The sequence below is a fragment of the Corylus avellana genome, chromosome ca1, assembly GCF_901000735.1.
Source record: "Corylus avellana chromosome ca1, CavTom2PMs-1.0".
Classification (NCBI taxonomy): domain Eukaryota; kingdom Viridiplantae; phylum Streptophyta; class Magnoliopsida; order Fagales; family Betulaceae; genus Corylus; species Corylus avellana.
In genome coordinates this window covers 49,885,618-49,898,027 of record NC_081541.1, presented here as the reverse complement: position 1 = coordinate 49,898,027, position 12,410 = coordinate 49,885,618, and the positions used below count along the sequence as shown (strand labels likewise).

The window sequence follows — 12,410 nt, the reverse complement described above, 5'->3', positions numbered from 1 at the left end:
AGGAGTTGGTTTACACCAACTCCTTATAGAAGTTATCCTCATTGTATTTTATCTTGTATTACCTTGCGTTTTGTATTGCTTTACAAGTTTGCGTTTCAGGTTGGACAACTGTAGAAGTTGGATAGGTGTATGGGTTGAAGAGCTGCCATTCAGTTAGAATATTCTAACAGAATTGAGCCTATATCAATGGGCACCAACGGAAAAGAGGGCAAGAAATCATAATATTGTATTGGCTTGAATTCTCTAGAGATTTTTTCAACATCTCGAATTGTTCTTATCATTTTAAAATATATTGCATTGGTATTATCTATCCACTATCTTAATAAATATCCCTTTCAATTGCATATCCATTACAAATCACCAAGAAATACCCATTAAATTTTGCTCATATAATTCTGACATTGACATGATTTCATGTTAGAAATGAGCTTTGCATGAGGGATATGCACACAAGGTGATACATTCCAATGTTGCGTGTTTTTGACGATAAGAGTGTGATGTGTGGATTGAGATCTAGTGTAGTCTTTTCATATTGTTAGCGACATGATCAGCAAGTATAAGGAGATTTTTATGGGACTTACTTACTCGAGTAGGTCTTATGTTTTTTTTTTTTTTTTTTTTTTTTTGACATGTCCACACAAGAGGGGGAGAAGGGATTCGAAAGTAGGTCTTATGTTGATATGTGCTATTAATTGTCTGAATTACTAGCAATTTGGTCAGTTAATTACTGGGAAAGCAAATTCATGATGTGTAATTCAACCGTGGTGAGCATCAAACACTTTGGGACAACCATACAAATGAAAATGAGAGATAATTTAATTAGTCTAACAAATTTTGAGTCATTCAACTTTATGCAAATATATCTTTTCCATTTTCAACTATAGTGAATTCTTTTTTTAACTAGGGATTGGTATATGTATATTATAGTTAGGAAAAAATGCAAAATCGGTCCTTATGGTTTACCTAATTTACAATTAGCTTTTTGTAGTATTAAAATGAACTCAGAGGTCTTTGAAGTATGCAAAAAAAAAAAAAAAAAAAAAAAAAAAATAGTCCGTACAGTCAAATTCCATCAAAATATTTGACGGATTCTGTTAAGGTGCCTTGTCAGCACTAATAAAATGATGACATATATCACTCTTAATAAAAAATATATAAATATATAACATAAAAAACTAAAAAAATTAAAAGTGAGCACTGTAGTTGGTCAACAATGGTTTGCCATTGTTGCAAATTTGCTGAGCATTGTAGCTCAACAATTCATAACATATATTAATTTAAAATTTGTTCTATCGTCTCTCCTTCAATAAAAAAATTATTTTTATGATCTCTCCTCAAATTGCTATTGAGTGACACTTGAATTTTAATAATAATAATAAAAAAGAATATTTAAAATGCTGAGCCGAATATAGGTGTTTTAAAAAAGTGGGTACGTAGCTAAAATAAAAAAAATGTGATTTTTTTAGCTAAAATTTAACTAAATATTTGCTTAGTCATATATGAATGCTCTAAGCCGAGTCGCTTTCCCACGATCATGTGGTCCTATTATTTCATGACATTATTGCAAGAACAAGATAATATTCTTCCAGTTGTGGTCCTAATTAATTGTGGTCTCTGTTTGATACTATTCTTCCACTTAAACAAGATAATGCTAGTCCACTTGCACAATTATTGATTGACGATTTGTTGGTAATTCCGTACTTCTAGATCGCTGTCTCTCTTTTTCAAAGGAAATGTCCATGAAGTTTATTTTTCTTTCTTTCATGTTTGGATTGTCCACACTTCTTGGGTATCAAAATGTTGAAAATTTTCATTTCAATATGGTCCAGAAAATGCAGTTAATAAAAACACAATTTCTAAAAATATTGTTTAACCTTTCGTAAAATTGCAATTAAGTCTTTAATAAAAACAACAATAATTTGATAGCTGAGTTTTCATTAAAATGTCTATAAATTAGTCTAACTGATAAAATTCTACAGAAGTCATCGAAAACTCTACAGAAGTGGACTGTCTTGCATGGAATGGTAGATGGCACATTCTACAGAAGTCAAGTTTTTTAAGTCCACTTCTTCCCTGTTAAAGCAAAACGCAGCTTCCTCTCTGCTTTTGCTCTGCTACTTGCGTTCCCCTTCCTTCATTTCCTTTGATTTCCAAACAAGAAAACATGGCTGAGATTGCAACCATTTTTCTCTCTCCCTTCCTCCAAGCTTTTTTCGAAAAAATGGCATCTGGTGACTTCGTTGAGTTCTTTCGGCATCGAAAACTCTCCGAAGGACTCCTCAAGAAGTTGGAGACATCATTCATGACCTTCGTTGCAGTGCTTGAAGACGCTGAAGAAGTGCAAGTTACAAAGCCTGTCGTGAAAAAGTGGCTTGATGAGCTGAAAGATGCGGTCTATGATGCAGAGCACGTCTTGGATGAGATTGCTACTCAAGCCTTGCGAAGCGAGTTGGATGCTCAATTTCAAACCACTGCAAGCAAGGTACGAAAGTCTATCTCTGCTTTTCGTAATTCTTTTGTCCAACAAATAGAGCCAAAGATAAAAGAGATACTTGGCAGACTAGAATCTCTAGCACAACAAAAGGATCTTATAGGTCTTAAAGAGGGTTTTGGAGGGAAATCATCTGAAAGATTGCCCACAACTTCTTTGGTTGAAGAATCTGATATTTGTGGTAGGGATGTTGACAAGGAGGCAATTATTAAAATGATACTCTCAGATGATGCACGTGGCAATGAGATGAGTGTGATTGCTATAATCGGCATGGGAGGGATGGGCAAGACCACCCTTGCTCAGTTTGTATACAATGACAATAGGGTGAAGAAGCACTTTAATAACCTTGATGCATGGGTTTGTGTTTCTGAAGAATTTGACGTGTTCAAGATAACGAAAACAATTCTGGAGGCAGTAACTTCATCAACTTGTGATATTAAGGATGATCTAAATCAACTTCAACTTAGGCTAAGGGAGTGTCTAACGGGAAAGAAGTTTCTACTTGTTTTAGATGATGTTTGGAATGAAAGTTATGTTCAATGGGAGGCATTGTGTAAACCCTTCAAATATGGGGCACAAGGAAGTAAGGTCCTTGTAACAACACGTAATAATAGTGTTTTATCAGTTGCTAGAGCTCTATCTCATCGTCTAATGGAGTTACCAGAAGAAGATTGCTGGTCCCTATTTGCAAAACATGCATTCCATGATGGTAACTCTAATGCACATGGAGAGTTAGAAGTAATAGGTAGAAAAATCATTGAAAAGTGCGGAGGCCTTCCATTAGCAGTCAAGACAATTGGTGCTTTATTAGGATCTAAACCAGATGTTAATGAATGGGACAAAATATTAAAGAGTGAATTATGGGATTTGCCAATTGATGAGATGGGTATTCTTCCAGCTCTAAGGTTAAGCTACAAATATCTCTCTTCACCTCTAAAGCAATGCTTTGCTTATTGTTCAATATTCCCAAAGGATTATGCTTTCAAAAAAGATCAATTAATCTTGTTATGGATGGCGGAAGGTTACATATATCAACCCAAAAACAGAACAATGGAAGAAGTTGGTAATGAGTATTTCCTCACTCTAGAATCAAGATCATTATTCCAAAAATCAAGTGATGACAAGTCATGTTTTGTAATGCATGATCTTGTGAGTGATTTAGCAAAATCTATATCTGGACAATTTATTTCAAGGTTGGAGGATGGTTGTTCTCACGAGATAGTAAACAATACTCGCCATTTGTCCTATTTTTTCAAACAACAATTCCATAGCTTAAAGAAGTTTGAGACCCTTCACAAAGCTAAGAGATTGCACACTTTCCTACATTTAGATATGTCAGGTTATAATTGGCCCTGCTACCACTTGAGTAAAAAAGTAGCACATGATTTACTGCCGACACTAAGATGCTTACGGTTGCTTTCTCTGTCCAAGTATAACAACATTACTGAATTGCCAGAGTCAATTGGCAAACTTAAACACCTACGTTACTTGGATCTCTCTTTCACTAAAGTTCAAAGACTACCCGATTCTATTTGTCAATTGTGCAATTTGCAGACATTGAGATTGTCAAATTGTGAAAACCTTGTTGCGTTGCCAAGAGATATGTGGAAACTCATTAGTTTACGTCATCTTGATATTACCGAAACAGGCATAAAAGAGATGCCGATACATTTGGGTAGATTAAAATGCCTCCAGACGTTGACTAAATTTATCGTTGGCAAAGGTAGTGGGACTTGCATCGGAGAGTTAGGAAATTTTACAAATCTTCAGGGATCGCTTTCTATATTGGAGCTCCAAAATGTTGAATCCCCTACTGATGCTCTGAATGCAAGCTTGAGGGATAAAAAGTACCTCAAAGAATTGGTATTGAAATGGAATGTCGATACTAATTTTTCAGAAAGTCAGAGAAGTGTACTTGATAGTCTCCATCCCTATACAAGCTTGGAAAGCCTCACTATTAAAAACTACGGTGGTAAAAGTTTTCCAGATTGGGTAGGGCATCCTTCATTCTCTTATGTAGCATCTCTTAAGCTACAACGTTGTAGGTATTGCAGCAGTTTGCCACCCCTTGGGCAGCTACAATCTCTGCAGAACCTCTATATTGCTGGTTTTAATGAAGTTGTTACAGTGGGTAGTGAGTTTTTTGGTAGCGGTTCTTCTTCATCTAAGCCATTTGGTGCCCTCAAAGTTCTTAAGTTTGAGAATATGAAGAAGTGGGAGGAATGGAATTATTTTGGTGACGAAAATGAGGGTGTAGCCTGTGTAGGTTTTCCTCAACTTGAAGAGCTTTATATTATCAACTGCCCTAAACTCACAGGAGGGTTGCCTGTCCATCTTCCTTCTTTAGCCATACTTGAAATTGCTAATTGTCAACAACTGGTGGCTCCACTCCCAAGGACTCCTGCTATACGTAATTTGAGGTTGGATGATTGTAATGGGGTTTTGTTAAATGAATGGCCACCAGGAATGCAGAAGCTCGAAATTGGAAGATTTTATGCACTAGAGTTTCTACCCAAGGGAATGATAGACTCCAATGGCGGTCTTCAAGAGTTGGTGATCAGTAACTGTTCCTCACTTGTGTCCCTTCCTAAGGATGGTCTTCCCTCTACATTAAAAAACCTTGTGATTAAATATTGTAAGAAGTTAGAGCTCCCAACAAACCTGGACTATTCATCCCTTGGAAAACTGTCGTTGTGGAATTGTGATTCTGTGAAGTCCTTTCCATTAGATTTATTCCCAAATCTTTATGACATCGAAATCTGGGAGTGCAGCAATTTGGAATCTCTTACGGTTCCAGAAAATTATGAACATGATTTAGTCACTACGCAGATTGATATCTTGTCTTGCCCAAATTTTGTTTCTTTTCCAAAAGGAGGATTGCGTGCCCCCAAACTCACAACGTTTAGTGTCGATGGTTGTGGCAGTTTGAGATCACTTCCTGACAAAATGCACATACTCCTTCCGTCTCTTGAGGATTTGTGTATATGGTATTGTCCAAAAGTTGAGTCGTTTCCTGTAGGGGGGTTGCCTTCCAATTTGGAAAAAATTTTCATCATAGATTGTGAGAAACTCATTGCAAGTCGGATGGGATGGGGTTTGCAGAACCTCCCCTTTCTTAGAGAATTGTCAATCGGTGGCGATTCTAAAGATGTGGAGTCCTTCCCAGAGGAGCAGTTGCTGCCCACCAGTCTGACCTCCCTTACAATAAGGAACTTTCGAAATTTGAAATCTTTGGACAAGAAAGGGCTTCAACACCTCAATGCTCTTGAAAAATTGTGGATCTGGTACTGCCCTAAGCTCAATTGTGTGCCGGAACAGGGGCTGCCTACCTCCCTTTCTATTCTAGAAATTTATGAATGTCCTCTGTTGAAGAAAAAGTTGCGAAGTAAAAAAGGAAAAGAATGGCGCAAGATTGCTCATGTCGAACACATACAGATTGATTACGAATGGATTGAATAAGTGAAAAGTCTGTCTAGCAGGAGTCCCCAAATTTCGGTGCGTGCAATTTTCAACCACCTAATTTATCTTATATGATTTACCCTCTCTGTTTTAATCTGCTTTTAGTTGCTATATATCTTTGATAAAAAAAAGAATGCTCCACCCACTTTCAACGATATATACCCAATTATTCTGCATATTTATTTGATGACTAACATGTTAGTTGATTTTTAGTGAACAACTTCTCGGTTTGCTCTGTTTTTTTTTTTTTTGTTGCTCATACATAATCAAACCCTTAATAATTAAGTATTTCCTAATCTGATTTAAAGCAGAAACCGACTACTTCCATTTTTGCATCCCTTAACCCTTATAACTTCAAATCCATTTCCCCTAAACTTTGGTACCGACCATGTCGCCCGAGATTTTTCCGGTGACTCCTTTGGTCTCTGACGCAGAGGTGGTGCCTTCTTCGGACTCTGGGTCGCCGATGGAACTTTCCATTGAGGTTACTGAGGTTTCGGTGGTTGCTGTGGGTGTGGCCTTGGAGTTGCCGTCTGGGGTTCCTTCTGTGGGTGCGGCTGTGTCTACGCCGGTGATTTCTTTACCGGAGTGGTCTGGGTTGGGTTCTGGGTCTACGCATCCGGTGGTGACTGTAGCTGCAAAGCCGGTGTCTTCTCCGGTGATCCCTACATCACCTGAGATTCTTCCTGTGTTGGCTCCGCCCATATGTAACTTAACCCTAAATCCCTAATATCCTTCCTCATTCCTTTCATTTTCTGATTTTCAGCTTTTCTCTCCTTTCACACAAGCCGACGCCGTGCCCGTGACTCTCCCCTCTCCAGACCAAGCGGCCAGCGCCTCTCACCCTCACTTGTCTCTTAGTCCACTCTCCAGACCAAGCGCCGCTCCTCTCTCACTCTCGCCGGCGGAGGATCTCGGCGGAGAACCATACCGCTCCTCTCTCTCTCTCTCTCACAGTCGTGCCGATCTCAAGGTTTCTCTCTCATCTCTCTCTCTCTCTAGAAAGTGAACTAACGTCATTGTCTCTCGTGTTGGATTCACACAAAAAAAATCCAACCATAAAAATTGTAAACAATACAAAAAAAAGAATTCTTGATAAGTTTTAGCCCAAATCCGGTTTTTAAAAAAATTTACAGAAGACCAGTTTTTTAAAAAAATTACAAAAAAACCAGGACTTAAATTTGAAATTGATGCCCATTAAAATATCCGACTCGCCCGACCAACCCGCGAAACCCGCCCCGCACAATCCGCCCTGAACTACCCGAAATCCGGCAGTTTTAATGCATTTAATCCGGGTAACGGGTAAGAATTTACCAAACCCGATAGTCACGGGTCGGGTGGCAAAAAACTCCAAACCCGCCCCGAACCGACCCGTGCACAGCCCTATATATATATATATATATATATATATATATATATATATGAATATTGATTATGTCTGTTTGTATTGTAGGCTAGAGTCCCTGGAGAAACCGGGCTGCAAGGTGTGATTCAAAGTACTGGGATATTGTGTTTTTGTGGCAAATGCAGAAGGAGGTGTTTTTATGTTGGCTGTAGGTTGTTCTGTGTTGTTCGAGCTGCATGTGGAAAGTGCAAGAACTATTTACTAGCGTATATTTTCCTGGAGAAGGAGAACATTCTTTGTACTGTCATGAATGCATGTGTAAATGCTTTGTTGGATTGCTAGAAGAGTTTGTCTGAAATTCTATGGTTGTTCCTCTTCAAAGAAATCTACCGCATCATTCTGAATTGCAGAGGTTTGTTTTGCATCCTGTTTGTTATGTTATAAAGTTCATCAACATAAGTTCTTTGTTTTTGTTTATATAAATAAAATGTGACGTTTTGGTTGTTTAATGAATTACAGGACATCTACCTGAAACATACAATGGGAATTTGATGCAACTGTGAACTGATATGTTGGATTTTCTTTTCTGAGTAGTAATATTATGTTGTGGGCAGAAATTGTTGGTCTCATCTCTTGTGCTTACTGCAACTGCAAGGTAAATTTTTTTCTGCTTGAGATTGATTTTATTTACATTTACTGAGCATGTGAGCCACTCAGAGTCAGAAACTCATGCTAATTGGGTATCATATATAAGTGTTTCAAATCATTTGGGTGGTTGAGGTCCTACAATTGATGTCCAAAGTCAATTGGCAAGACCTTTGTGGACCAGGTCCACCCAAAGTCTAGAAAGGAATTTCGAAATTTGACAAGAAACAGATTGTCTTAGCTTTCCACTTTAGCTTCTTTCTTAATGTAATTGAAACTTAAGGGCCTTCCAGTGATTACTCCTTGTTACATGTTTTGTGATTGACTAGTTTCCTGTGATAAAACTGTGGGCCATATTTGCTCGCTACTATGTATCAATAATTTTATTCTTTTTACTTTTCATATTTTATTTATTTTTTGTCATATTAACTTTAAATTTTCATCGTCAATTTGATAGATTTTTAATCGGAGTTGATCTTGATGCTTCCACAGGCCATAATTTCAGCAGAAATTTGGTCCTTGCACAATTATTTTATGTTACCAGGTACTTTATATTCAGTAGACTTTTCATTTGCTGTTCAAGAAAAATCACTTTCCTTTGATGAGTTTCAGGCCGAATTACTAAGATATGAAACACTTCTTGATACTCAAAATCAAGCAATACCTCCTGAGACTGGTACCTTTTGCTCTTTTCTCGTACAAGAGTCCCCAACTTCACCAATTTCAGATGTGGCCCCACCACTAACACATTTTTCATAGCAAGCTACAAAATTCTTGTCAAAACTCAAAACACTTCTTAAGAAGAAAACCACGAAACATTTTTATAAATCTCTGTCAATCATCAATTTCATCAATTCCTGCCACAAGAGCATGCGAACTTGCATTGTAAATTCTCTTTTTACAGCAACTTGCTTTAGACTGTGACTCTTATTTTCTCTTAAAGGAAATGACATTATTTAAAATACTTGTCTGGTTTCTATTTCATTTTTGTGCTCTAGGTGTATTTTGATCCCATACTTCATTCCATCATTGCTTTATAAAATATAATATTCTACCACGCTTCTTTTTTTCTTTGTGTTATAATTATTTAATTGTTTTTAAGGAAGAAATACATGAGGCCTATTTTTTGGTAGGGCCTATATGTCGGGCAGTGTTTTACCAGATAATAAATTATGAAGAATAAAGAAATACCACCTATACACCCAAATAAAAATTTATGTTTTAATAAGGAATCCATTGAAGGCTTTACATAAATTGAGATTTGGCCGTAGAAGTATCAAATTGTATCCGAGGAACAGAGGGATACAAAAAAGTAATAAGAGGGGCACCTATTTGTATTATTCGTAGAATAGATATATTATTATGATAAATGCAGCCAATCAATTGTCTCAAATGGTACCAGGTCCAATGCTTTCCAACTTTATAGGGACACCCAACTAATGGTGATTCTTTACTTTATGGGCAGTACACATACATATATACATATAAATGAATATTGATTATGTCTCTTTGTATTGTAGGCTAGAGTCCCTGGAGATACCAGGCTGCAAGGTGTGATTGAAAGTAGTGGGATATTATGTTTTGGTGGCAAATGCAGAGGAGTTGAAGTGGGTACTCGATGCTATTTGAGAAGACCCATTAGATTGTTTGTGGATCATTGCATGTGTGCTTATTTTTATGTTGGCTGTAGAAGAACATTCTCTGTAATATCATGAATGCATGTGTAAATGCTTCGTTGGACCGCTAGAAGAGTCTGTCCGAAATTCCATGGTTATTCTTCTTCAAATAAATCTACCATCTGTCTGAATTGCAAAGGTATCTTTTGCATCATATTTGTTATGCTATAAAGTTCATCTGCATTCACTTCTTCTTTTAAAGAAAACGTGATGCTTTGGCTGTTTAATGAATTGCAGGACATCTTCTTGAAACTGGCAATGGGAGTTTGATGCTGCTATGTAAATCATGTGTGGAGTGCTTAAAAGATTCTCGAGCTACCCTTGCTTAAACAGCTGATGCAAATGATGGGTACACATTATTAGATTAGATTTCAAAGTAGTCATTATTAACTTTTTGGCTTATGTGTTGTTTATATTTCTTTTTATTATTATTATTATTTTTTTTTTTTATGTGAATTTTTCGTTCCCTCAGTGTGAAAAGGAATATGATGTTGACTGTTTGAAGGATCACAATATGTAAGACTAAGGGGTGAGGACTTTTTCTGTTATTTTTTGCAGTTCTGTTGCCACCAGAATTACTTTTCTGTTTATTGGATCTGCAAATGTTAACAAAACTCATCCACCGGAAATTGCCAAAAGGGAAGTGGTTCTGTTTCACAGAGAACAAAAGCTTTCGTAATCACTTTTGAATCCTGTAAGGAGGCTAACGTTCAATAAGATGGAGGGTTCTGAATTGGAAATTGACCTCTTTTTATGAAACTAGACTTTTTCCCATTTTCATAGTAAAAAACAAAATTGAAACTAGACAGTTGCTTTCAGATGTTGTTGCCATTTTCCATGTGAGTGATTGCCAAATTTTTCCTGTCATATTTTGCAATTCTATTGCCACTAGAAATACTTTTTTGTTTATTTGAACTACAAATGGTAACAATATTTATCCATAACTATTGGTTGTTCACTTCAAAATTTTATAGTTGAAAAGAAAGCCATATATTCCATGTGATATCTAATAACTCAAAAAATTAAGTTGAATTTACTCTAAAAGATCCATGAATGGGTACTAGGAAACAGATGAAGCCTCATTTGCTATTTTTTAATGCATGCTTTTATTTGTGTCAAAAAGCATCTCGAGTTGATTGGAAACCAGCTTAGCACTTGCATGGTATGTTTAATTAGAATCTGCATTAGCACCACGATAAACTAAAAGTTATCTTTATTTGCATAAACTATTCATATGATCTGATGCACGTTTGTGTAGGTTTTCCATTTCAATCTACTATGCATGTGTTGTTAATTTCTTTGTTGATTCAGACGTTTAGCTATTTTCTCATGAATAGGTACTGAAAGTTTAGTGGGAACCTGTGCACCTTGCAAAAGTTCAGGGGAATTTTGGTTTTTTTTTCTTTTGTTGGAAGTGCTTTGAATTACCATTCAGTACCTTTTCTCCTCAAAGCTTCTATAAGGGAAAAGGTAATCAGTGATAGAAAAATATTTTCTTGTGGCTACTGTGTGATCACTGTTAAGGTGACTGACTTGATTTATGGTAAAAAAATGGCAGTTTTCCTGATATCTAGCCGGCATTGAACAAATTGGATGCACATGCTGTTTCTGATACCTTCAATTATCAAAATGTTGAAATGAGAAACTGAAGCCGGTTTTAGATGGTAACATTTTCTATTGACCAAGAGGTGCGGGTAATTTTTTTAATGGTTGTTCTTTTCATTATCAATAGTATATATATGTATGCATATTGATTATGTCCCTTGTACTGTAGGCCCTAGAGAAACCAGGCTGCAAGGTGTGATTGAAAGTAGTTGGATATTGTGTTTTGGTGGCAAATAAACATTTACCAGCGTTGAGTAGGAGAACATTTTCTGTAACGTGTAAATGCTTTGGTGGACGGTTATAAGAGTGTCTGAAATTCAATGGTTGTTCCTCTTTAAAGAAATCTACTGCATCATTATGAAGTGCAGAGGTTTGTTTTGCTTCATGTTTGTTATCTTATAAAGTTCATTAGCATAAGTTCTTTTTTTCCTTTTTCTTTTTTAAATAAAAAATAAAAATAAAGAAAATGTGACGTTTTGGCTGTTTAATGAATTACAGGAGGACATCTTCCTAAATAGGCTGAAACTAACAATGGGAATTTGATGCAACTGAGTATTGATATGTTGGATTTTCTTTTCTGAGTAGTGATATGCTGTGGGCAAAAATTGTTGGTCTCATCTTTTGTACTTGCTGCAACTGTGAGGTAAATTTGTTTTTTCTTGACATTGATTTTATTTGCATTTAGTTAGCATGTGAGCCACTCAGAGTTTGAAACTCACGCAATTTGGGCATCATATATAAGTGTTTCAAATCATTTGGGTGGTTGGGGTCAAATTCTCTGGTGTTGGCCCCACGGAGGTACGGTCCTGCAATTGGTGTCCAAAATCAATTGGCAAGACCTCCGTGGACCAGGTCCACCCAAAGTCTGGAAAGGAATTTTGAAATTTGACAAGAAATAGGTTGTCTTAGCTTTCCACTTTAGTTTCTTTCTTTATGTAATTGAAACTTAGACCCATCCAGTGATTACTCCTTGTTATATGTTTTGTGATTGACTAGTTTCTTGTGATAAAACTGTGGCTTGCTGCTATGTATCAAGAATTTTATTCTTACTTTTATCCTAATTATATGTATTGTTCCCTCAATGTGCAAAGGAATATATGGGCTGTCTTAAGGATCACCATTTGGTAGACCTTAGGGTGAGAATTTTCTCATTATATTTTGCAGTTCTATTGCCACCCGAATTACTTTT

General features: G+C 36.5%; 2 protein-coding genes across 2 annotated transcripts; both read left to right on the top strand.

Moving 5' to 3' along the window:
• Positions 1-2,489: 2,489 nt before the first annotated feature.
• On the top strand, positions 2,490-5,950 carry LOC132174313 (putative disease resistance protein At3g14460). Its single transcript, XM_059585991.1, has one exon. The coding sequence runs from the start codon at positions 2,705-2,707 to the stop codon at positions 5,948-5,950; it is 3,246 nt and encodes a 1,081-aa protein (XP_059441974.1). The 5' UTR covers positions 2,490-2,704.
• Positions 5,951-6,134: 184 nt separating this feature from the next.
• Positions 6,135-6,547, top strand: LOC132182642 (uncharacterized; the record flags this gene model as incomplete). The annotated part of the gene is given in 1 exon segment (XM_059595947.1): positions 6,135-6,547. A coding segment is annotated over 1 exon segment (209 nt), but the record flags the coding sequence as incomplete, so codon positions are not given.
• Between the last annotated feature and the right edge of the window lie 5,863 nt (positions 6,548-12,410).

What these genes read in the sequence shown, in the direction of transcription:
- LOC132174313 (XM_059585991.1), top strand. Translation starts at nt 2,705, where the DNA reads ATGATACTCTCAGATGATGCACGTGGCAATGAGATGAGTGTGATTGCT.